Below are 27,128 nucleotides of genomic sequence, written 5' to 3' on the forward strand. Positions count from 1 at the left end.
ACCAATCATTAAAACCTACTTCAAGACAGAAAGTTTAAATTTACCTGTTATTACAAGTTAACATGTCAGAAAACAACTACACTGTGTATTTAGATAAAATCTAAACAATAATGTAAGTAATTTATGATAAAAAGGATATAGTTTGCGGTGAACAAGCCCTTCGGTAAAAAACCAATAATACACAGAAATAGATAAAGACTTCATTATATTGCTATAGTGACGTGTGTTACTTACATGTGTGGAACGTAAAAGTTTGTTGACGAATCAGTGTAGACCACGATGGATATTTTACCTACTAGTAATATTAATGTAAATTGTACCTCTAGGCTAAATGTATTAGGACCATGATTACTAAAAAGGTGATTAATGCAGTTTTGCTGGATGGTACTATTTATGTCGATGGGGACATTTACTATTTTGACAGTTAAATTCACTATTTATATGTATGTCTAAAAAATTTAAACATTCTGTGTAATAAGAACTGAGGAAATTGGGTTAAACACAAGGTCTCAGGACTATGTTATAATCTCCATATGTTAGGAGATTGTCCTAGATTCTATAGAACTCTTTTGTACATTTAAAGGATTCCGATTAACCCGATTACCAATCAAAATCCCCCTAAATATTGGAACAAGTCCAAATATTTACAGTCCATTTTCACTGGATTTTAGTCCCGTGTAATTAAATTGATAAAAAAAACACATGTCAAGATCCAGTGATGTGTATCGGAGTCGCTCGCAGTCCGAGACGCTTTGGTAGTTTAGACAAAAGATAGGTTTTTATGATATATCTATTTGTTATAGAAATTAAGCGATATATTTATTACAGTTTATTTTGGATTTTTTGGTTGGCTGCTTAAACTTAACTTCTACTATAAAAACCAGGGTTTATGCGATATGTTGGGTGTGTGAACTGATTTCGTGTTTCAGGAGACTGCGGTATATTCATCTTGTGTACCTCCCCTTGTGTTGATATCCACACTCTACCCGGTCCAAGGGAGCCATGTACATTGTATAAGCCTAATGCATGTTGATCAAAGGTGCCAAATTTGATATTTATGTGGAAATTAATTGTAAACATTCTTACACTCTTGTATTAATATAGATTGTCAAAATCCGTGATTATTTGCGACTATCGGCAAACAGTTTACAACTTGGCTTAGGGTTGTAATCCCCAGGGACAACATTCACAGCCTCCAGGTATACAAGTTCCTACTCACCAGCTGTGTACTATATACCACAGGGCTGACGTGGATGGTTAGAAACAATATCAATGACGTTTATCTACTACATTTTGTATATCCGCTACAGAATCCATAGATCTCGTCATCAGACGATCAGCTCGCTTATACTATAAGCGTATACAGTATACACATTTAAGATCTATATCAACTGTCCTTGTTCAAAGTAGGTTACATATATCAATATTTGCCTATTACTATTAATGAGTCAATATTCGATATTGCGCGTACGAGTATAAATGTATACGAGTCATTCAGGGTGACGTCTTATGTCCATTGTTCTTGTAATTAATTAACCACATTTTTGCATTTTTTTCATTTGTTAAAGAAACTATATATCTAATATAAGAATGAAAAACCTTTGTTTCATACATATATCGATAAATATCCGATGTTATGATGTTGTAGTATATTGTTGTATACATCTGAGACATGTATAATATAACACCTGTATCAAATCGCCATGATCCTTCCATTCTCAATACATCGATTAAACTTCTGAATACATCTATTCAATAACACCTTAAGCTTCACATCACCATATGTGAATCAGGTAACATAAGTGTGAATTTATTGGAGGCAACAGGTGCGCTGGGAAGCCTATAGCACAGCCTTCCTACTTGTAGTGGCTCTAGGTCTACGTATATCGTGTATATTTCAATTCAATTCAATCCAATTTCACATCAAAATTGTTATCAAGAAAAGTCCATAAAAAACTGGCCATTTAGGTATAATACAGTCCCCTTAGCCACTGCATCTCTTCCCTTAAGAAAAACTCTTGTATCAATGAATTTACTTATAGTTATTGATAACAAGCGGTAGGTGTACGTCGAGTATAATTAACTTCAAAATTGTTATCAAGAAAAGTCATTCCAAAACTGTCTACGTATAATCTCGAATGTCGTTCACAGGGTCATGGTACAAGAGTAGCTGCAATATTCTGATTACTTTATAATTCGTCAGAAGTGTACAGCTTTTTAATACAACGGTAGCTGGGAAATGACACGTGTACAAGATCAACTGTTACATGATTGATACGTTTCGGTAGCACGCATTGAGTTGATAAACGAGTTAATTAATTCAATGTATATATACACTGATAGAGATCCAGACCGGAAAATGACAGGCACCAATTAACACATTTACACTTTAGGTGATTTATATGATCATCAAAGGTGTTATTACGTTTGATACGTTCTGTACCTTGCAATCCATCTGATTATGACGTAACATTAAAAGTATTATGACATCATTGATAGACTGCCGAATCGCGATATGATCGAGCTGTCAAACTGTCAAGCCAGAGGTCATTGGCTTATATAGGTTTATACATACATATATGTAGATGCGACGTAGTGATAGGTCAGTGATCAGTTACATGTAGCTATATACATGGATGTACTGAATGCATTTAGGTCCATTTGGAGTAACGATAACATCTTTTGATTTATGAAAAAAATAGATATGAAATGTATGTGTTCTGCACATTCTGTGTTCTGCAAATGTTCTGGAATTGTATTATGAGCTGGTATTAACTTACGTTTTTTGGGTTTATTTTAACTGATTATATGTTCTGACATTAACTGAAGTTTTTTTTTCCAAACTTATTCCATGCTTTGGTTCTATAAAACAAGGATGTACGTATATATTATGTATACATAGACATGTAATAGTAGTCTTTCCCCATATCGTCGTATATATATAAATATATATATAGGAGACGGATTTCTGTTTAGCTGATCACCCGACCAATTTTTAAGAATATCCCAATTAAAAAGACAATTACATATCAATTTTGGTTATGGAGTTAATTATGTCCTTGTACATTATATGTGTAGATATATTTGATGTCATATATGTCGCTAATTGGTTTTTTTCGACAGTCCCTATTCAGATTCTAGATAGTGTTTTTAGTCGACTATATTATTAGGCTTTTTTATTTTTTTTTGCCACATGGGGATACATATTTACATGTATAAAATACTCTACCTGTCAAAACTTTTAAACACTATGTTTTGAGTGCAGACGGGGTTTTTAATTTTATACATGTATATGGTACTACCTGTTGTTCAAATTTTCAACAGTTTTAAATATATCGTAATTTCAAAGTTTTAAATATACCATTCGCCTAATTTATTCACGCATTCCATGCAGTTAACTCTCTCAAAAATAAATAATGTTTATTAATTTAATGTAAATCAATTATGGCGCACAGTTTCAGATCTACCTTCAACTCACAATTCGCCATGGAAATGTATGACAGTTTGACATTAAGATCGTCTGTAATGGTTTTCCATGAAGAATTGTAAGTTAAAGTATGTTAACTTTATGAGGGATGTTGGTGAAACTGCACCATGTTCACTAGCCTTTTTAACCGAAGGCAGTAGCCATATGTGATTTTACCCAATGAAAAATTAAAGTTGGCAATTTATGTAGAATATATTAACTCGTTTTACGGAGACTCACAAACATGGACTTAATCAGGGAGATAGCCTAAGGTCTACACTTTTTTTTTAAATGCATGCATACCAGATAATGCTAGACTTTGTCTATTGATATTGTTTTTTTAAAATCATTTATTTCTAGATGCTGTATATTAGCTTACATGTAAAAATAATGATGTTTGATTCGGTTAGACTAAGATAATTATATCTATAGGTCTACATTTATATAACCGTACTGGAGCTACTATTCTGAGAATGATGTAAACTTTTACACAACACTTTAGATTAAAAACGTTTTAGTCGGTTAATGCTGTATATTTTGCAGTAAAACCAATAAATAAAAAAAAACAACAAAAAACCGTTTGCAACCATCTGAAGAAAAAATCAAATATTTAGGCCTATAGGCCTACGTGTATTTAGGCAACCACCTTTGTATTTAACGAGCACTACGAGCACCTGCTTAATAAGACCACATCTTTGGGTCCCAAACACGGCCAAAACGAAAATCTCAACTCAGTTTTGAGTAACCATTAAGATCATTTTAAGGTTGTTTTTCAGATTCTTTATGTGATCTTTGTTCAAAATATGAAAATAATCAAATTTTAATGCTTCGAAGGCATTTGACATTGACATGCTTCGAGGCTATTAAAATACATAATTTATTCAGTTTTTAGTTTATTGACATTTGCTTGAGGGAATTTTGTAAATACTGTATTTCATAAAATGCAACATCCATAAGAAAGGTATTTTTGGATCCAGGGAAAATTTGTGAAATCACATGATCTCATTTTCAGCCAATCAAATTACAACACGCCGTTAGTCCGTCTGTATACTGGCATGCGCACACAACACCGGTCTCTATTGCCACGTTTACCCACTGACAGAAGACGTATTGAAGGATCTCTCCCCAAAACTGGGTGACTTATCATCATGTTTGTTAAAATTTTATCGTTATGTTTGTTAAGTTCTTTAGTATTAGCTGCAGATATAAAAGAAGAAGAAGGAGTACTCGTGTTGACGACAGATAACTTCGAGCAGGCCCTTAAAGATAATGAGCACATTCTCGTGGAATTCTGTAAGTATTCGGTTTTACTTCCGACATATGCCAACATGTTGATTTATAACTATAAGATTATTTCATTGCAACTTATGCATCATTATGCGATATTGATCCAAATGTGAATAAAATCGCATATGCATGTCTTAATTTATCGTCTGCTAACAACAGTGTATACCCTGTTTTTTCGTGCCCCCCCCCCCAATCTTGATTTCATAGGCCATTCTTGACGTTTGACAAATTGTCATCTTTACCTTTGCAATGCATAGGCATTATTATAGTAATATGCAGGTAATTTTGCAGACGATTCATTAAAACATATATATAACGGTTGTATAATGTGGAGTTCAGTCATGGATCATTGCACCATATTGTAAACTAATTGTAAACTTGTATGTTGCCTGTTATATAATCATACTAAAAGTATAAGATAGACAGCTAGCCAGCTGCACATTTGAATTATTAAAATGTGTTCTGTTGGCCTACCATGTATTTGTGATTGCAATACGAGTCCTGCTTTGACTATTTTACAGCTGGTCATTGGGGTTTCGAGATACCAAAATGATGTGGATAAATCACACTTTACAGTAAATAAGTCCTAGCTCCTTCTGGTGATTGTGATGTCATATTTCGATATATTTGTAACATCATAATCAGCAGAAGGTGGGACTAATCGGCAGTAAATCATACTTTATCCACAACTTTTAGGAATCCCAAAGCCACCATACACTTGCCAAGTACATGTACCAAATTACCACATCACATGTGTATTTATTTGATTATACTTAACACATTTTCATGAATGAATATTCAAATTATATTCTTATAGTAGGCACTAGGCCTACCATGCATTGCAGATTTCCACAAAGTCTTTAATTTGTGTGATGCAATCAAATACACATGTGATGGTGATAATTGGTTGACAGACATTAGCCAAATGATACTAGATAAACATGTAGCAAGTCACATGAATTCTGTGAAAATAGCATTAGTAACTGACTTCATATTGAAAACTTTTTTTAAAGTAAAGAGTAAAAAGTAAAAAATAAAATTCTGATCCAATTGGTCAGTTACAAAAAAAACAACCCATTTTTATTTGGCCTTATATAACGGGTCTCATTGAACAAGATCTACTGCAAGGATATACTGGTATATTGGGCTAAAAGTGGTTTTCAGGTTTTACATGAAATTGGGAAATACAGCAATATTTCTGGTCCTCAAATTCTGGCGGAAGAGGCATTTATACAGTTACAGAAGCACCCCAAAAATCACTTGCATAAATAGTATCATATATATCAATAGCTTTTATAATAATTTGTTTAGAGAAGAAAAACCGAAAAAGGTAGAAATATTTATTGACAGTATAAATTCTTGTGTTTTCAGATGCACCTTGGTGTGGTCACTGCAAAGCTTTGGCACCAGAATATGCCAAGGCAGCCGCAGCTTTGAAGGATGCCGATTCCAAAATTAAACTTGGCAAAGTTGATGCCACCCAGGAAAACTCGTTGGCTGAGAAATTTGGTGTCAGGGGATACCCAACACTGAAGTTTTTCGTCGATGGTGAAGCTAGCGAATACAACGGTAAGTTTATAAGCTTGGATAAATATGTAGTACTAACAAAAGTCTTGACATGGACCTAAAGTAACCAGATTACTGAAAACATGATCATGATTAATAGATGCAGTGTACAAGTACCACATATGAGGTGATTGCATGGAATTTGGAAACTCCTTCATTGACTTTGCTGATGATAGAGGGGCGTCTGTGGTACTTTATAATACTAAATAAAAACTTGTTTTAAACATTCTGTCTTTATTTCAATTCTATATTCTGTCTCAAAATAGACTTCTCTGCGCTTGTAGGTAGGTATTGATTGTGAAATCATATATTTGAGAGTATATATAACATCATATTTTTCGGAGAAAACCAAGTTTTACTCACAAAAAATATGTTGCAATAAATTCTTTCCCACAAGGAAAATACCTCTAATATTAAATGCAAAGACGAAAAGGAAAAATGCCCATAATCTAGAAGTCCCTTTGTCAATTCAGACGCTTATTATAAATAGGGCGCAGTTTCCAATATTCCATATGTTTCTGCAGGTACACACACACTTAATGATAACTGGGTTTGAACATCTAGGAAGTTCACAAGCAAAAAAAGTTGCATACAAATACTCATTTGAAAGAAGCATTAAGGTTGCACCACATTTAGATCGAGACACATGAACCTGAGGCAACAGCTAGCTGTTACAGTAAGTACTTCTCAGTGAGGAGTGGACCACAGTGTTAAAAATTTGCTTGGAGGGAAAAGTTTATTTACAATTATTCTAAAAAGTTTGAAAAACTGAGAAGTGAGAACAGAATTCCTAGTTGCATTATGGTTATTCTCTACAAAACACTGCCTTTTTCTAATGCAATACCTGTATGGTAAATGGTATGTACCAACCAAGGTTCTTGTATTTTGCAATAAAATTTGTTGAAATAAAATCATTCAAGGGTCTGGTTTTCGGTATTTACTGGTATGTTTGCTAAAAATGTTATATTTCATGAAGCGTACTTGTGTCTCATAAAAAGTGACCCTGATCAGGGTTTTTATGATTTTAGGTATATGTCACTATAATGCCAGTGTGTTCGCCAATAAGTTCTACTCGATCAAGTATAGCAACCAAAATTGTTATTTCGTGTTTCATATTTAAGTGATCCTGACCCAGTATACTCCAATATTAATTTCTTCACTTGTTATCATAGGTGGTAGACAGTCCCCAGAAATTGTAAACTGGCTTAAGAAGAAGACCGGACCCCCATGCACAACTCTGGATGATGTTGATGCTGCTAAGAAATTTGCCGAATCTGATGAAGTTGTTGTTATTGGATTCTTCATGGTAATGCTATGTGTTCCACTTTCCAAAGTTTTTGAAATGATTCTCTGGAAATGATCAAGATTTCACATAAATACTATATTTATTTGCCGTTTTAAAGAAAAGTTAATAAGCAATATGTTAATGAAGATCAGCTTCTATAGTTCTATTGACAAGCAATTCTACGTATGCTACTTGGATAAGTTAACTTGTTCATCCCTGCAGGCACATTTATGTTCTTCTAAATCAAAGACTTTACCAGTCCTTTATGAAATTTCGGGTGAATAAGTTAAATTTATGTCCAGTGTATCTTATGTACGTTTGGATATTCAGACTTTCACTTCCTTGTTGTTATATATTAATTGATCAAGGTATTATTAAAGCACATTTGTAAAACAATCTATCTGATTTATAATGAAATAAAACTTCTTAAGTCAAAAGGATAAGAATATTTTGTCTCCCACTTACATCTTTGTGTAAATACTTCATACTCGTGTATGTACTATTAATGGTTTAACATCACATTTATTCCAAACCCTATTTTAGGATGTTGATTCTACTGACGCTAAGAGCTACATATCCGCTGCTAAGACAATTGATGATGTTCCTCTCGGAATCACATCCAATGCTGACATCTTTGCTGAATACAAAATGGAGAAGGATGGAGTTGTCTTATTCAAAAAGGTAGTTTAAATATCCAGAATCCTACATTTTTGAGCTTTTGACATGAATATTGAGGTGACATTTGATATGAATTTAAATACACATTGTTCTTATTAAATCCAGATGAGGAAAACTTCTGTTGAAATAATCTACAAATAATTTCATTGATTCAACAAGATTCTTAATTTTTGTCCCAATTAGCAAAAATGTTATTAAATTGCTTTGATTTTAAAGTTGAACTTTCTTTGAAAATTTCAGTTTGATGAAGGACGTAACGACCTTGAGGGAGATATCACCATCGAGTCAGTCAAGACATTTGTTGCTGGAAACAAACTTCCATTGGTCGTAGAATTCACACAAGAGGTACATGCTTGATCTCTTTGAATAAAGGATTAAACAGATTGATTTTTACGCAAAATATTTGTTATCAACAGTAAAATACTAAAAAAAGCTACGAAAATTTCAGAGCATACATTTTATCATTTCAGATCTATTGAATTTGCTGCATGTACTACATACAATGCAAAGATATGATTATGCATTGGATACTGTTATATTATCCATATTCTATTTAATAATTTGTGTTTTTCAACAGAGTGCACAGAAAATATTTGGAGGAGAGATCAAGAACCACATTCTTCTGTTTATCAAAAAAGCTGCTGATAATTTCGAGAGCACAATCGATGGATTCAAAGCTGCTGCAAAGGGATTCAAGGGAAAGGTGAGCAATGATTGGGTTTTGTAATTCTGGTAACTATATTATGATTAATTAATGAATCTTAATCTTTTTAATGAAATTCTAGCGTAGAATTATCCTTTTCATCAAATGAATAACAAGAACAAGAATTACCTTTGTAATGTTGCTCAATATTGTGTGCATCATATCATTTAAAAAGATTATTGACTAATTGATTGCAGGTACTTTTCATCTTCCTTGATATTGGAGATGAAGAAAATGGCAGAATCCTTGAGTTCTTTGGCCTTAAGATAGATGAATGCCCCTCAGTCCGCCTGATCAACCTTGGAGAGGACATGAGCAAATTCAAGCCAGAAACCGATGATCTTGGAACAGAAGCCATCACTAAATTTGTACAGGGATTTTTGGATGGTAACCTTAAACCTCATCTTATGTCTGAGGATGTGCCAAAGGACTGGGATGCCGAAGAAGTCAAAGTACTCGTCGGAAAGAACTTCGATGAAGTCGCTCGTGACAAATCTAAGAATGTCTTTGTTGAATTTTGTAAGTATTATATCGTAAAAAATGTACAGATATGTACGAATGTTTTTGAAATGACCACATAACCGTAAAAGTGGAATAAGTTAATTGTGGCTTGGAAATTCAATGCGAATATATCCACTTACGAATATGTACAGTATGTTCATCTGTTATTTTTCACTGAAGAGGTGTATATTGAGTTAAATGTTGCGAGTGTTGGGAAAGAATGTTAAATGCAGGGAAGTTGAGTATCATTATTCTATATTTGTTTCCAGATGCACCTTGGTGTGGACACTGCAAGCAGCTTGTTCCCATTTGGAATGAATTGGGAGAAAAATTCAAGGGAACAGATGATGTAGTTATTGCCAAAATGGATTCCACAGCCAACGAGATTGCTGATGTGAAAGTCCAGAGCTTCCCCACTCTCAAATTCTTCCCAAAAGACAGTGATGAGGTAATTTAATATTGTTCATTGCTTATTACACAATATGTAACATTTGTCCATATGCTTACATGTATAGTATGTAAGCATTGGGTTTCAGTCACTATCATGATAAAGCATATGGCTGCAGTGCACCAAAAAAAGAAACATAGCAAAATATGAAAATTCTTGACAAAAATGATGACTGATAACTTTTCAGAAAGATATTGTTATAAAGACATGATTTTAATTGCCGCTGGCTCTACGAGACCAGTTATCAATTAATTAGTTTGATATAGTGTTTTTCATTTGGAGGACCATATACTGACAGCGCAAGGCATGATTATTTATGTGACAGTTAATTCAGGTGTGTCTGACTATTTATAGGCAGATGTAGATTTCATGATTCCCAAAACTCTTGATGAAAGGAAATTTACAGTAACGGTTCCAGGAATGCATAGTTTTCTATCATTAGATTTCAGTGGCATGTTAAGAGGTATGTATTAATAATACAAATTTATACTATAGATCATTGACTACAACGGTGAGAGAACATTAGAGGCCTTGGCCAAATTTGTGGAGAGTGGAGGAAAAGAAGGTGCTGGTGCCGAAGATGATGATGAGGAAGATGATGAAGAAGAAGAAGATGAGGAGGAAGAGGAGGAGGATGCCCCTAGAGACGAGTTGTAAATTATCATTTTAAAACTGCATTACTTTCAAACCTCTTAGTTTTTTTCCATCATTGATATCCAGGTACATGTAAATTGTGATTTTGTGGGAGGCAGCTGGGTCGAGATATTTTTATAACTGAAGCCTCAATATTGCTGTTACCTTCGATGACAGGGTGGGGGGACGGGATATTCAACTGGGAGGATGTTACTTAATATTTTATTTGAAGATTATTTTTCCCATTTTTCTTCTCATTTTTTTTTTAAATGAAGGTGAAAAGATTTATCTTCAGAAAGGGGAGAGATCGCTCCAATACTCTTCAATTTTTTTTAATTGAATTAATGTCTTTCTGTCTTTTTTCACCTTCAATATTTGAAGTTGTAAACGGGAAACGGTTGAATGAGTGTGAACGTTGATATGCATGTGTTATTGAACGAAAAAGGGAGATGTGTACATTATCAGATTGTCAAAATTCCATTAGAGAGATGAATACTAGTTTTGAATAGATTGTTTGTGATGATCTGCTAGTGTATGATATGGTGCAAACTTACAATTATGTGCTTTAATATTAAACTTAATGCAAGATGTATGTGACCAACAAAAAAAAATAACCTCAAGATAAGTTTTAGTAATATTTATCAATTTAAACATTCGACAAGGTGGAATTTTCTTGCTTTTGTTGAATATAACTAAAATTTGCCATACTGTTTTATACTAACAAGTTAGTGAACTAAGAATGAAAAAATAAAAAGATACATCTTAATTTCTTTGTCTTTGTATTCTGTATCTTTGTATTCTGTATCTATGACCGGGCATTCTGCATTTGGATATTGTAGATTGATCTGCCCTTGTGGATAGATAATGATTGGAGTGCGAGCGTAGCATCATTTTTGGAGAGAACATAATGTGCCTTTTGCTCACAAAATAATGAAGTCACAATCAGCACCTGCTCGCCAGGGGAGATAAATCTTTAATATGCTAGGACAGGATATGAATTACTGGAAGGTGTATTTTAATCAAGTACCAGTTATTCAAATATGAAGAACAAAACATTAAAAGAGCTACCATGAAAGCAAGTTTCCTTCTTGACATTGCATTCATTTGGGAAAAACATTAAACAATGCAAAAAACACAAAAACCATGTCGGTAAAGAAGGAATCTGTGGGATGAAACAAAATTCCAGAGGGATTTTGGCGTCCACCATTGAATGATCTATGTCCGTGAAAGGAAGGAGAGATATTTTAAGACTTAAAATGGAATTAACATGAAATTTGAGGAAGAACGAAAACAGACTTGAATTGTCAAAATCAAAGATTGCTGCCTGGAAAGGTCCTAAAATGAAATATGCAATGAAATTTGAGAAAGACATCTTCAAAGAAATAATTAACTTCTATAGTCAAAGTCCAATGTTGCTATCTTTTGTTTTCCGATCAGTTCCAAAATGCAATATGCACGCCTATAGGTACCTTAGGGGAACCTTCAGTAATTAACGTGCTAACAAACTTCAGTTGTCAAAATCCACATAACTGGTCCACTTAGTCATGTCATATACAATCTATAATCTATGATAAGACACGTGTAATAACTATATTATGACATCACACTGGTAATAACATTTTTGTTTGATTTTTTTCCCCTCAAAAATCCAAGATACTACTTTCTAACAAACGAATGATGTGATGGTAAAATATTTAAGGGTAGATAACTCCACAATGCAGAGAATCCTCGACTACAAAAGATTGATATAAATGAACCTGTATGAATAGTAAACACTTATAATATCCTATTGTAAAAATAACAAAAAAAATATCTCTCTTCTTCATTGTTTTTATTATTATCCTGAAGACAACATTCAACAATATTTACATAATTAAATTCAACACAATATTGCACATTGACAATTTCTATTAAGGTTCTGTTTGTACTGACACAGCAATGAGTTTGGAAAAACAAACCCACTAACTTCATTATCCTATGTTTCTAAGTACATTTAGAAAAACAAATTACAAGATTAAAATGTCAATTTTGTGCCAAAAGCCTGAAATCTGTGGGAAAAGGTCACTGCCAGCAGTTTTGAATAAGAAGTCTTGTACATGTAATTATTTTTTTTAATGCTGCTTAATTTGCATACAATAGTAAATATGCCATTACAATGTACATATTACAAGTATATATGGAAATATATTTTTCATTCATATCATCTGATGGTAGGTTAAGCTTACAGGGCCGTTTTCGATTATATAGTTTGACTGTTTGGACCTTGTTCATTTATCAATTAAAGAGACCTGGTGATTTTATATTGTTTTTAGACGAGCCTTGACAAAGCCATCACAGGCCTGTATCAAAAACTGCAGGTCCGTCAGGTTTTATACTTGAAATAATGACTTAAACCAATGGTCGAACTGGTTGTTCAGAATAAACGAAAAAAGCCCTGGTTTCAGAAATACATCCACTGTATCCGTTTATTGATGCATAATTTGCATATTAAATCATATGGAAAACTTGCATATATAGTAGATCTATGTTATGATTTTCACATCATGCCATTTGATACAGTGTCAAGAAATTCTTCTATGTTTCATAAGTACCAGTACACACTGTAGTTGTTCTGAATGAAATGTTCTAGTATGTAGTTGACTTCTATCACACAACAATATCCTTAGTAACTAAAATGTTTGAAACTAAAAAAATATGGCACAGTGTTATCTGAATCGTGGTATGATTTATTTCAATATTTATGCATTTTGAATATGTATTTTTTCTACCAGTATATATATATTCTGTACTTTCATCATTTTTTTCTGACAAGTATATCTGTAAGGTCTAGTTTTCTTTGATCTATATTTTAAACACTTTCAATTGTTAGCAAATGTTTTTACAAATTTAAATAAATCCCCATACTATTGAGGTTTCAAAAACTTTGAAACTGTAATTTAATTGGTAAAACTTTAAGATAAATTGGCAACACAGCAACATTTCTGTATTTTAACACTGTTGGACATCATTTTTATATCAATAAAATATTGAGACAAGGTACATGTCCATGTTACTATAGCGGCTTGCCAAAGAGTCTGACGAGTCCACAACCTAACTTTTGTTGTTGTTACCGGCCGACGTGTGATACTTGACTAGATTTGACAACCACTGGATTAGACAGCCTGAAGATGGTAGTAAGTAGGTTACTGATGCTAGCGAACATTTCCTCTGACAATCCCTGTAATGACAGTAACGTTCATCAACGCAAGGGAGATAACCTATTTCCATTAACAACAGTAAAGGCTAGAACCAAAAGTAATATTTATTTTAATTGCTCAGTAAATAAGTATAAACTCAATTACCCCTGTAGACACATTTGAACTCATCTTAATCAAAGATTGGAACAGTTCATTATAAAATTCAAGGTGCGAGAGAGTTAATGAGTTAACGTTGAAAAAAAAAAAAAATTCATATCGCAATATTTATATGCAAAATCGTGAAGTAGAAATGAAAATAAATTCAAAATAATTTATTTTATTTATAAAGGTGCTTATGTACAACTGAATTGAATGCAAACTCATTGAAATCTAGCATAATTTTGTACAATAGAGAAATGTATACATGTGGAAGATATGAACTGACTATACATACACAAGGAACCAGGAACTGGATGGTGCGAGAATTCTGGCCGCCGTAGGTGACCATCTCCATCATGAATCCTTTGACACACTTAAACATGAGTTCGGCTCTTCTCTGACACCACTGTATAGTCATCTCCTACAATATTTCAGGTGATATTTCATACAGGACAAAATGGGGGTAAAATTTTATAAACATTTAACTAAAATGTACGTCTTGTAGAATTCGTGTGGTGATGGAACCTAACTACCCGGTATATGTATTAAGGTAGACCGTCCCTTCTGGTTTCCTCTCATAGATTTCAATTGATTTTGATTTTAGGTATACCCTGATCACAAAAACCGCATAAAAATCATATGTCACCGGATTAATTTTCTTCAAGGGTTGCTTAAAGATATGTACTAATTACTGACGATTTAAGAAGCGAGTTGTAATAAATGGGTATGGAGAAATAAAATACGTTTGCCGGGATCCGGATAGCGATGTTACAAACGTATGACGTCACAGAAGGGATGGTCTACATTAAGTGTAATCTTCTCGCTAAAATGACTTTTGCGCAAGATATCATCATTAAGCGTCATTCCATCACCGATAGAAAAAATAGTACCGCACAAACCTTATTACCGGTAAGTATCATATGGTACATGAACTAGTCCCCTTTGCATTAAGGATCACAGATCCTAAACACAGACTAATCTCAATTTAAGCTCCTATCAGTTTAATGTACATCATGATGTTTACACAACTTATACCTGTGATAAAATATTGAGGATTATTCAATTTTATGATCACAAGTTCACAAATTAATTTTATCTGTAATCATCGAAGATCAGTGCTTGGAATGTTAGTACAATTAATTCAATTTATGTAATTGGAAGACCATGTAAAGGTATCTGAAATATTTTTTGGTCCTCGCCAAACTTTATAAATTCAACCACTCTTAACCTGAATACTACCGTTATTTAAAGGTTAAACACAGTCCAATTAAATTTGAATGAACAAGATTTGACTAGTCATTTTTTTTTTTATACAGGAAAACGTTTAAATACAGTGTCAATTTCTTTATTATGCCCATTCAATGACACAGAAGAAGGGGAATTGAATATAATGATAAAAGATCTACTGATGGATACAATAGAAATCCACAGTTAAAGTTGTTTACTGGGGAAAGCTTATTCACCATTTCCTTACCTCGGACATTTCATGACTTAGTAGAAGTGGGATGGTGAGGGTTGTGATGTCCGATCGGAAACACAGCTTGATGATGTTACGGATGCTGAGGATTACAGGATGTCTAGACGAGATATCAATAGAACGTGTACTGTCATCAGTGACCAGATGGAACACAGTATGTACTTCTGATAAATTGGAATGTTTCGTGATGTAAAAATCTCCCACCTGGATTTTATTCCCTTTGTCCTGCTGCCAAACAAAGATATTACACAAATGAAACCATGGCTTGAAAATGGATTCAAGATCTCAAAAGATTTAAACCAATTCTAAAATTGTAATATCAAAGATTTTGAACAAATTTGCAAACACATAAATTTACAATCTTTTTTTTTTTAGTTACATGTATTTGCAACACATTTAAATTTTGTATCTGATCTCTTTCACGAAATTACACGAAAATTTGTATTTTGTGAAAATAAAGTTGTTACCTACCTGGTATATGCTAATACATTGACATAACAGACACCTTGACTTAGTCTCACACTTTTAGTAAAGCTATGTTTCCCAATATTTTAGATATGCTCTGATTTTCCACTATTCTCACTGGTTAATATATGGTCGCTTGATGTCTGATTTACATATATAGCATATCGACTGTTGTTTCCATTTTTAGAAATACCAGGTCATCATTCATTTAGTGACATCACAACCGGACCTTATTGGACTTGTAAAAACTATTACCCAAACATCAGAGTTCTTCAGGGTGCTATCCTATGGTCATTGTGGTTCTTATAATTATCATAAACATAAGAAAATTATTTTGACATTAGAGATCATTATTTTATATGATATTTACCAGTTGGGTATCCCCACTAGAACTGCTACTACTACTTTTAATGCTGATTTTGTCTCCTTCTTCTGACATCTTCTTCTGGGCTTTCAGCTCATTAAATTTAGCTATTTCCTTATCGACATTACTGAACTGTTGGTCCAGACTAGGGAAATGGAAGTCAGTAGACTGTTCACAAACTTTTGAAAAATCTGAAAAAAATATAAAGCAGACTTAATTAAGCAAGGTATTTGCATTAACTAAAATGAAAGGCTAATCAAACAGAACCAATGTAGTAAATACTGACTAATGGCTACTGGCTATTCTTAGAACCAATATAACACCTAATTCTGAACTAATGTAAAGATAGGTTCCTTATTACCAGTATTTGCAGTCGATTTTCACACTCCTCAAACTTATCTAATATAAAAAAAAAATTCCTGGGTTGAATTTAGCAGTGAATTTTACTAAATACGCATTTTCACATTTCTGAAAGGACTCTGTGTCTGTTCCAAATGCGATGTCTTACCCCGTTTGATCCCTGTATAGGAGTTGAGACGATTGTCCACCATTAGAATGAGACCACATAAATTATTGGAGTATAGAGACATGGCTGTCTGTAGTCTCTGGGGCTGAGGGATGACCAGGCCACTGTAAACATAGCAACATAGTCTGTGTTATAATATAACTGTAACCATAGCAACATACTTCTGTGTTATAATATAACTGTAACCACACAACATAGTCTGTGTTATATTATAACTGTTACCATAGCAACATTCTCTGTGTTATAACATAACTGTAATCATAGCAACATTCTCTGTATTTTACCCTGTGTTATATAATAACTGTTAACAACTATAGCAACATACTCTGTTTTTTAATATAATTGTAACCACAGTAACATAGTTTGTGTTATAATATAACAGTTACCATAGCAACATATTCTGTTGTATAATAAACATTGTTGGCATTGCGCAAATTATATGTACTAGACACACAATTTTCCTTTGGATAATTACTTTCTTTGCAGCACAACATTAGAGATTATTTTATTAAAGTGAGGGTTTCCAGTCTTACATTGACATCTAACAATATTCTTTTGAAAATGTTGCAATATACATGCTTCTAAACAACTGAAAATTCACCAATTCTCTTCTAGTATTGGAAAAAATAATTTTACATGATTTCGTTTTGATCAACCCTCAAGATTTGGCTTGTCAACACTCGGTAAACTTTATGGATATAAGGATTGAGATATATTCCTGGTAACTCAATACACACAAGTCAGATTGTAATAGTTATATATTTTATCCTGGTAACTCAATACACACAAGTCAGATTGTAATAGTTATATATTTTATCCTATCTGGTGTGACAGTCATATTACAAACACTTTTACAATCAATATGGTGGCGGCTACATGTCGTCAGGTGTAATACCTTAATCACATATTTATACTGAGAGATGATCATATCTTTCTGTTCAGGAATTTTTATTACAGATATTGTTTTGTTTCTCTGACACCCACATACACACTGGCGTAAAAAGATGGAAGGATACCTACCCGACAGTGTGTGTTTTATGACGACACAAATCAAGCACATCTGTACACAGAAGTCGCAGGTTATGCGTAGTTTTCATTTGAGCACCTGGAAAAAATATTTAATGAAATACAATACATGTAAGTGATAGTGTTTTGGGCAAAATTTTAATATCTTAATCTGGTTAAGATATAATTCAGAATGTTTTCAATATGAAATGAATATCCTTATGACACTGAACTCATTTGATCATATAGATTCGATGGATATCAATGAAATCTCGATAAAGTCAAGTCCATGGACCTTCAATAACATTTTATCCATGTGTTTGAGTTCAGTGTTTTTGGGTCTTCAGGTTATAGGAATTCAAGTTAATAATATAGATTAGCAACCTAGCCATCTTTGGTACACAAATTTGATATCCATTACACCAATGACATGAGCAGTATATTAGATATTACCTAGATGTACAGTGAAGCTCTCCTCCAGTCGTGTTGTAGCCGATGTTCTCTCTTCTTCCTCAGCCTCTGGTAGAGTGTTACTCAGAGCCCTCACTCGGCCACTGTATTAGTAGATCAACAACAACTGGATTAAGCTACATACGTCATTACACGTTATGAATTAGATAATACATTGTCTGGTGAAATAACAATGTCCTTACTTATTCCTATGGAAGAACAATATCAGTTATTTTGTAGCTTTGGTGGACAGTAGCTTATGGTAGAATATCTGGCAGATCACTGAATCATATATGATACTCTTACAGATATAACGCAAAATATTGTTTTAATGAAACTGTCTTGTTTTGCATGCGAATTAAAAATCTTTTAGCCACAAAAATAACAGATTTTTTGTGTATACCATTTGTATTTCCAATCATTTGTTTTGCTATTGAAATATGAATTTGCTGTTACAAGAGGAGCATAATCTTGCTTTAGTTTGTGTGGGACAATGAAATATTCCACATAAGTTTCATGATATTTGAAATGTTTGTATCAATATTTGACCAGTTCCTTATTCAATAGATATATAAATTAAGCTCCATAGAATTACCTAGGCTCTAGTCATGTTGTACTTACATGTATGAAGGTGATTTAGCAGGAGTCTGAGTATCTTCATGAACTTTGATGATCCACTCCCGGAATTCACGTTTCTGGATTTCCTTCAGATTGTTTAACTCACTAGTCCATTTACTTTCTATTAACTGTAACAAAGTATTTAAAATTACACCAAGTAAACTTTATTACTCATAGGTTGGCAAAAGCCCCATACAGTGACCATCTATAAGCTTAATGGTCATATGGGCCTGAATTGTTTGCCTTTTAGTTACCTAGTGATCCTAGTCTATGCTCTAGACAAAGTATTCTGTATTTGCATATCTGCCCTTGTGGGTAGGCACTGATTGTGACCTCATGTGTTTTTGAGCATAGTGTCATACTTTTTCGGGAATATGACATGCATTTTGCACACAAAATAATGACGTCACAATGGACACCTACCTGCAAGGGAGTTAACTCCATAATATACAAAGACAGAATAAGAAACAAAGGCTAAAATATCAATGAACTAGATGGGTGAGCATGATTTAAATATCTCTGAACTTTTGTGAGTTGCTTGAGCGTTATCAAAATATTTCTGAATCAGCTGATTGATTTACCTGAGCGTTACGAAATGTCTCTGATCTAGTTGACTGATTTACCTGAGAGTTGTTGATATGTCTCTAAGCCAGCTGGCTGATTAATCTGAGCAGTTATCGAAATGTCTCTAAGCCAGCTGGCTGATTTTCCTGAGCATTATTGAATGTCTCTGAGCCAGTTGACTGATTCACCTGAGCGTTATTGAAATGTCTCTGGACCAGTTGACTGATTTACCTGAGCATTATTGAAATGACTCTGATCCAGTTGACTGATTTACCTGAGTGTTATTAAAATGTCTCTGATCAAGTTGACTGATTTACCAGAGCGTTATTGAAATGTCTCTGATCCAGATGACTGATTTACCTGAGCGTTATTGAAATGTCTCTGGACCAGTTGACTGATTTACCTGAGCATTATTGAAATGTCTCTGATTCAGTTGACTGATTTACCTGAGCGTTATTGAAATGTCTTTGAACCAGTTGACTTATTTACCCGAGCATTATTGAAATATCTCTGATACAGTTGACTGATTTACCTGAGCATTATTGAAATGTCTCTGAGCCAGTTGACTGATTTACCTGAGCATTACTGAAATGTCTCTGATACAGTTGACTGATTTACCTGAGCCTTATTTGAAATGTCTTTGGACCAGTTGACTTATTTACCTGAGCATTATTGAAATGTCTCTGATCCAATTGAGTGATTCACCAAAGCGTTATTGAAATGTCTCTAAGCTAGCTGGCTGATTTACCTGAGCTTTATTGAAATGTCTCTGGACCAGTTGACTGATTTACCTGAGCATTATTGAAATGTCTCTGATCCAGTTGACTGATTTACCTGAGTGTTATCGAAATGTCTCTGAGCCAGCTGACTGATTACCTGAGCGTTATTGAAATGTCTCTGTTCCAGTTGACTGATTTACCTGAGTGTTATCGAAGCGTCTCTGAGTCAGTTGACTGATTTACCTGAGCGTTATTGAAATGTCTCTGTTCCAGTTGACTGATTTACCTGAGTGTTATCGAAGCGTCTCTGAGTCAGTTGGCTGATTTTCCAGAGCATTGTCGAAATGTCTTTGAGCCAAGTGACAATTTACCTGAACGTTATCAAAATGTCTCTGAGCCAGCTGATTAATTTACCTGAACGTTATCAAAATGTCTTTTAGCCAGCTGGTTAATTTACCTGAGCGTTATTGAAATGTCTCTGAGCCAGTTGACCGATTTACCTGAGCGTTATCGAAGTGTCTCTGAGCCATTTGGCTGATTTTCCTGAGCATTGTCGAAATGTCTTTGAGCCAAGTGACAATTTACCTGAGCGTTATCAAAATGTCTCTGAGCCACTGGCTGATTTACCTGAGCGTTATCAAAATGTCTCTGAGCCACTGGCTGATTTACCTGAGCGTTATCAAAATGTCTCTGAGCCACTGGCTGATTTACCTGAGCGTTATCAGATGTCTTGAGCCTGATTCTGAGTTTCAAATGTTCTGGCCCTGATTTACCTGTCAAATGTCTCTGAGCTGCTGGCTGATTTACCTGAGCGTTGTCGAAATGTCTCTGAGCCAGCTCATTAATTTACCTGAGCGTTATCAAAATGTCTCTGAGCTGCTGGCTGATTTACCTGAGCGTCAAATGTCTCTGAGCTGCTGGCTGATTTACTGAGGTCGCTAATGTCTCAGCTGCTGGCTGATTTACCTGAGCGTTATCAAAATGTCTCTGAGCCACTGGCTGATTTACCTGAGCGTTATCAAAATGTCTCTGAGCTGCTGGCTGATTTACCTGAGCGTTATCAAAATGTCTCTGAGCCACTGGCTGATTTACCTGAGCGTTGTCGAAATGTCTCTGAGCCACTGGCTGATTTACCTGAGCGTTATCAAAATGTCTCTGAGCTGCTGGCTGATTTACCTGAGCGTTATCAAAATGTCTCTGAGCCACTGGCTGATTTACCTGAGCGTTATCAAAATGTCTCTGAGCCACTGGCTGATTTACCTGAGCGTTATCAAAATGTCTCTGAGCCACTGGCTGATTTACCTGAGCGTTGTCGAAATGTCTCTGAGCCACTGGCTGATTTACCTGAGCGTTGTCGAAATGTCTCTGAGCTGCTGGCTGATTTACCTGAGCGTTGTCGAAATGTCTCTGAGCTGCTGGCTGATTTACCTGAGCGTTGTCGAAATGGTCTCTGAGCTGCTGGCTGATTTACCTGAGCGTTGTCGAAATGTCTCTGAGCTGCTGGCTGATTTACCTGAGCGTTGTCGAAATGACTTTCCTCTCAAATGCTCTGCTGGCTGATTTACCTGAGCGTTGTCGAAATGTCTCTGAGCTGCTGGCTGATTTACCTGAGCGTTGTCGAAATGTCTCTGAGCTGCTGGCTGATTTACCTGAGCGTTGTCGAAATGTCTCTGAGCCAGCTGACTAATCTGTTCATCAGTATAGGCATTCCCTTTACCAGTATTCAGTGCCTGCTGCATTTCCTTTGCCTGTCTGTAACATACAATCAATTGATACAGCTAGATCACAATTATTTATAATCTATTAATATCTTACCGGCAATAAGCCCCTACCCTAGAAATAAATCTTGGGAATTTAAGGGGAATGGTCTTATCACTGAATGTATAGTTTTTTTCCTCATATCTCAGAATTATGATACACAAATGAAGAAGTGGCATTACATATTGCTGGTAGTAAATGTTTCGCTTCTATTATTAAGATTAAAAATAATTTCAATTATTTTTTTTAGTTTTAATTTAATAACTTCAATTAGGATGTCTGTATCTTCTGACCGTAGTAAGCCAACAACGAAAGATTGTCATGTTTTATCAAGTTAATTGTAAAATTTGGTATAAGTCAAAAGCCCGATATGAGAAATATATAAGTCATTGAAAAAAACAACAACAGTTAAACACTGCTTTCAATATACAGAATCAGGTATAGAATTTCTTCTACTATAATAAAATGCAAATCGGATATTATGTGTATCATAAAAACATAAAACAAAGTAAGATGCAGTTGTGTTATTGTCAAACTCATCAACTAAGTCAGTCCAAGGGAAGTAACTCTATATATCAAATATTTTGCTTTAAATTTTTCTACTTCAATAATTTGAAGACCCCAGAAAGGTTCAAAATCAAGCACAATCACATAATTGTGAGGTTGACTGTTGTTTTCTTATTCATTATCTCTCTATGGGAGAAAAATGTTTGCTGAGAGAGCAATGTTGGTATAATTCAGTGTCAAGAAATGAATATGAAGTTGTCTCCCTTCCATCATACTTCATCTTATAGTCTTTGTGATCAAATTTGGGCACAATGAAAGTTCTACAGTTATATTTATACAAGAGTTTAAATTTATCTGTTAAAATATTAATACTCAGGTACCAACAATATTTAACAGATAATTAAAAATCAATATCAATCATATAGTAAGCAGTCAAAAAGCAAAACACAAATTAAGGAAAATACATAAATCATTTGTCTCAATTAAAGCACAAGTTCTTATACTTGTCCATATGTTGATGAGTTAAGTGGGTAGGTGGTTAAGCTAGGCGATAAACTGGAGAGTTGTCTACCTTTCTTCCAGATGCTCCAAGTCTTTATCCCTCTGGTGTATCAGATCCTCGACAGTTAGAGAGTAGGTATGTTCAAGGTTCAGCAATGTGTCTAATGCCGGGGAATGAATTAAATTGTGGTACACTTCAGAAAATCTCTGCTCCTGGCTGATCTCCTCAGCTTTCGCATAAGTCTTTACTTCCTACAATAGTAATAATCTTTGTAAAAATGTGACTTTAGTGAAAATCTTTGCTACGGATACCTAGAATTTTTTGTTAATCAGCTGTTTTTATTCAAAATATGAAATTTATGATTGCAGGCATTTTGCCAATGATATCCTGGTGCTATACTTTCTTTAGTAAATAAAATATTGAACTCTGAAAGTGTAACATAATTTACGGGACACCCTGAAGTTCTACTACAGTAAAACCTGTCTTAGCGACAACTTTTGTATAAAGACCACCTGCTAAATAAGACCACTTTCTCAGGGTCCTTAGCAAAATTAACACTGTATAATGACCACCTGGCTATACAGACCAGTTTTGCTTGGTCCGTTGGGTGGTCTCTATAGACAGGTTTTGCTTTGTACAAATCCTGTGTAACATGAAATGTGTGTCGTGCAGAAACTTTCATTGCCTTATACCTATGTAGTTGTCATATACCTATATATGAATATAGATATCACAAATTACAATGTAATTGTTATTGTTACCATTGTTCAGGAGCTAATAACAGATATGTTGATCTATGAAAAAAAATTGAAGTTTCAAAGGAACACGGACATATATGAGAAGAATAAGTCCCGCTGGGTTTGGGGCAAGTGCAGCGCAGGACTTTTTTGTTTGTGCACTGACCGTGACGTTGGGCACCACTGATTTTCCTTTGATATCTGCTGGCGCAGCCTTTGATGTAGCTTGCGGGTGCAAGGGTTACGGTCTTACTTTCTGAAGCGTGCTGTCATTTCATGAGCTGTCTTTTTTTTTAAATGAAAATTTAAGACATTTCTTTTAAAACTTCCGTCCTTAAAGCAAGTACTAAACATTGTGAAATTTAATTATCTTTACATTGGTATTTTGTTTAACTCAATAAGACAAGTATTCGTTGAAAAAAAATGGTTTTTATTCTCGATTCATAAGCGTCTCGCATGGTGCTTAGTAGTGTAAAGAGACAGACACGAATCCTTCTCACTTAAAAATCCTTGTACAGAATGAGTAAACCTGTCTTAGCTACTATGTCTGTATAAAGACCTCCTTGATAAGATTAATTTTAACACAGTTTAACCTGTGTATAAAGACAACTTATTCTTTGTCCCTTGGGCAGTCGTTATAGACAGGTTTGACTGTACAGTATTTTATCACTTCACAATTTCCAGGTGTTTACTTGTTTTATAACTTTGTATTTTTTCATAATATTATATTATTGGATGATACTATATTAAAAATGTGTCACTAATCATGCTACATAAATCATTTCCTTGTTAAGTGAAGCTCCAAAATGAATGATAACCAAGGATTTATAAGTGAGCTAGATTTGTCACTGTCTCTTTACACTATTAAACACCACCCGAGACGCCTATGAACTGAGAATAATAACCATTTTTCTCAACAAATACTTGTCTTATCGAGTCAAAAGAAACACCAATGTAAAGCTTAATAAATATCACAATGTCTAATCCTTGCTTTAAGGACGGAAGATTTAGAACAAATGTCGTAATTTTCATTAAAACAATTATGACATCTCATGAAATGACGGACCGCTTTAGAAAATAAGACGGTAACCCTCGCACCCGTAAGCTACATCAAAGGTTGTGCCAGCTAGCTGATATCAAAGAAATCAGTTGTCATCCAACGTCACTACCAGTGCACAAACACTAAAGTGCTCACAACATATTCGTCCAAAACCCCAAGTGACCTTATCCTTCTCATCTACGTCCTTGATGAAAACTAACTGATAAGATTAACATAAAAGTTAATGGTGTATATTGAAAATTGTCAAATATAGAAAAAATAAACCATTACCTGTGTGTAGGCCTTGTTCCATTTCACAACCAAATCGTCGATGAGTTTTGGGTCCTTGGTGACTTTAGCTAAAACCTCCTCAGCATGTTCGTCAAACAGTTTGTTGGATTCCTTTGTTACAAATGTTTGTAACTGTTTCCGAAGGTCTTCATCATAAAAACAAAATGAAAAGATAAATATACATATAATCTTTGGACCATCTGAATGGTTTATTGACAAGATGGAGAAAATGTTCATACAAAGCTTAGAAGTGTTTGTTATATTATACTTGATTAGTTTATAATAATAAACTATAATTAACTGCAGACAGTCTAACAACTTGCAAGAGATTTCCTTGCCATCAACAGACATCAATTTTGATTTCTACTTACAGTATCTATCTAAAAGACATATTTTCTCCTGGAGTGAACTAATTATAAAGGCCTGTTGTCTGATCCATTTTCTTTGTTGAAATAAAATTTGGATGAAATTGAAAAATCCTTTTTCACCTTAAAATATAATAATATCCCAAAGGTCTAGGGTTCTAATGTTTATTATGGTGACATATCTGCTATCTTTATATCAAGATCGTCAGAAAATTCAGACTTCTAGAAATAAAGTTAAAATCAATTATATATCAAATAAAAGTTAGTTCACAATAATAATGTAAACTGTAAAGTACTTTATTTTCGCAAGCAAGCTTGAATGTAAATTTCTGTATTGGAATATGTTGAAAAATCTTTTATTCAGGAAAATAAAGTGTTTTACAGTAGATTGTATAGGTATTCTTGTATTAGGATGTAACAAACCCTCTTCCACATAGCAGGGGAGATCATGCGCAGTAACCAAGCGTCCCACAAACTCCTTGATGCTCGTCTGACTCAACGGGATGGTCACTGGGATTGTTAGTTTAGATTTCTGTTCTTTACTACTGAACACAAACTCAAAGTCTTTCTTCACCGTCGCTGGCATAGTGTACGTTGTTTTTCTTCTACATTAGGAAATGTTGATCATCTAAATAATGGAGAAAAAAAACACCATTCAAAATAAAACTTAACTTTGTTTTGAAATTCCATGACAATTTACTTTTCATGTAAAGTATAAGTACCACGCAAAATATGTTTGTTCTGTTTTTATTCAAAGAAAGGAAAATCTTCTAATGATGAAACAAGTTTAAAGAAGATGCCTTGATCAATCCCTATACATTTGTAGCGGGATCAGACTGGGTCGATCAGCGGTGACAGGTAGCTCAGTGGTAGAGCATTCGGCTAGTGTTTGGAAGTCCCGGTTCAAATTCCAGTCTGGCTGCTTTATTTTCCCCTTTCCTGATATAAATTTCCTTAAGGCTGTTCAGTGATCATCACTGCATGAGCATTGAATTGCCTTCGGCTATATAGTCATACCTGTCTATAAAGACCATTCAAAAAAGTGGTCTCTATAGCCTAGTGATCTTTATACACAGGTCATTTTGTGTTATAAATTAATGGTCATTTGTTTGGGACCATAAGAAAATGACCTTATTAATTTAAGAAGTTGATCTTTATACAGAGGTGTACAGAGGTGGTTGCTGAGGCAGCTTTTATTGTACATAGCTATAGCTTGATTGAAATAAAGAACATGTAACTTCAAGGATGTATAAGATATACTGGGACCCAACCAGTAGTTGTGAAGGAACAGTAGTCATGATTCAACAAGGATCAGTTGCATATTTAGTAAATATTCCTGTTTGCTTCGTGATGTCTACTTTCATTTTCACAGAAAACATAAAAATGTTCAAAGCATTTAAAGTCTCAATTTCAAGTATTTTGATCTAGCTACATAGTTGAATCATGTGCAATAAATTATTTAATCTTACCATCTATTGCTGGGCATAATAAATTCCATTTCAAGTAAGCAAAATTAAAAAAAATACGCCTACTTCACAGAACCCGGAAGCAAATCCATGGACGCTGACATTTTAATAGTGCATGATGGGAAAGGTGGAAAAGGTAAATAGGTCAAGTTGCTGTGGAAAGACCCAAAACTCGGTCATAGATGGACGTTAAGACATCGGTCCCAAACGGTAAGGAGACATTTTTCTCATTATAACCCGTTCATATCGTTAATTTTAGCCGGTTTATGTCATTTTGTCATTGAACCAAGCCCTTTTTTTACATAGAATGTTCGTGACGTGTTTGTCTGGTATGATCATTCGCGTGCAGACATGACCGGTGGTGTCGTGCTTT

General features: G+C 34.3%; 3 protein-coding genes across 4 annotated transcripts in view; 2 read left to right on the plus strand and 1 right to left on the minus strand.

The window, feature by feature from the left end:
* Nucleotides 1-4,530: 4,530 nt before the first annotated feature.
* On the plus strand, nucleotides 4,531-11,333 carry LOC138323625 (protein disulfide-isomerase-like). Its single transcript, XM_069268362.1, has 9 exons — nucleotides 4,531-4,759; nucleotides 6,125-6,322; nucleotides 7,492-7,625; nucleotides 8,148-8,285; nucleotides 8,523-8,627; nucleotides 8,860-8,985; nucleotides 9,183-9,504; nucleotides 9,756-9,934; nucleotides 10,430-11,333. The coding sequence occupies exons 1-9, from the start codon at nucleotides 4,615-4,617 to the stop codon at nucleotides 10,589-10,591; spliced, it is 1,509 nt and encodes a 502-aa protein (XP_069124463.1). The 5' UTR covers nucleotides 4,531-4,614; the 3' UTR covers nucleotides 10,592-11,333.
* Nucleotides 11,334-12,381: 1,048 nt separating this feature from the next.
* Nucleotides 12,382-26,900, minus strand: LOC138323624 (FERRY endosomal RAB5 effector complex subunit 3-like). Of its 2 annotated transcripts, none has more exons than XM_069268361.1 (13): nucleotides 26,759-26,900; nucleotides 25,713-25,917; nucleotides 24,925-25,070; nucleotides 22,927-23,108; nucleotides 21,740-21,842; nucleotides 18,811-18,935; nucleotides 18,193-18,293; nucleotides 17,755-17,839; nucleotides 16,717-16,838; nucleotides 16,215-16,399; nucleotides 15,377-15,604; nucleotides 14,198-14,323; nucleotides 12,382-13,784 (listed from the first exon to the last, which is right to left on the minus strand). In XM_069268361.1, the coding sequence occupies exons 2-13, from the start codon at nucleotides 25,873-25,875 to the stop codon at nucleotides 13,674-13,676; spliced, it is 1,677 nt and encodes a 558-aa protein (XP_069124462.1). In that variant the 5' UTR covers nucleotides 25,876-25,917; nucleotides 26,759-26,900; the 3' UTR covers nucleotides 12,382-13,673. The 2 variants fall into 2 exon arrangements, with proteins under 2 accessions (XP_069124462.1, XP_069124461.1); XM_069268360.1 differs by having other exon boundaries at nucleotides 15,377-15,607.
* LOC138323623 (nuclear receptor subfamily 1 group D member 2-like) overlaps nucleotides 26,852-27,128 on the plus strand; it is a 116,496-nt gene continuing 116,219 nt past the window's right edge. The window contains exon 1 of the mRNA XM_069268357.1: nucleotides 26,852-26,965. Within this exon, the coding sequence (XP_069124458.1) occupies nucleotides 26,938-26,965 (28 nt within the window). The 5' untranslated portion in view covers nucleotides 26,852-26,937. The remainder of the gene's footprint in view (nucleotides 26,966-27,128) is intronic.

This window comes from Argopecten irradians, chromosome 5 (genome assembly GCF_041381155.1).
Source record: "Argopecten irradians isolate NY chromosome 5, Ai_NY, whole genome shotgun sequence".
Classification (NCBI taxonomy): domain Eukaryota; kingdom Metazoa; phylum Mollusca; class Bivalvia; order Pectinida; family Pectinidae; genus Argopecten; species Argopecten irradians.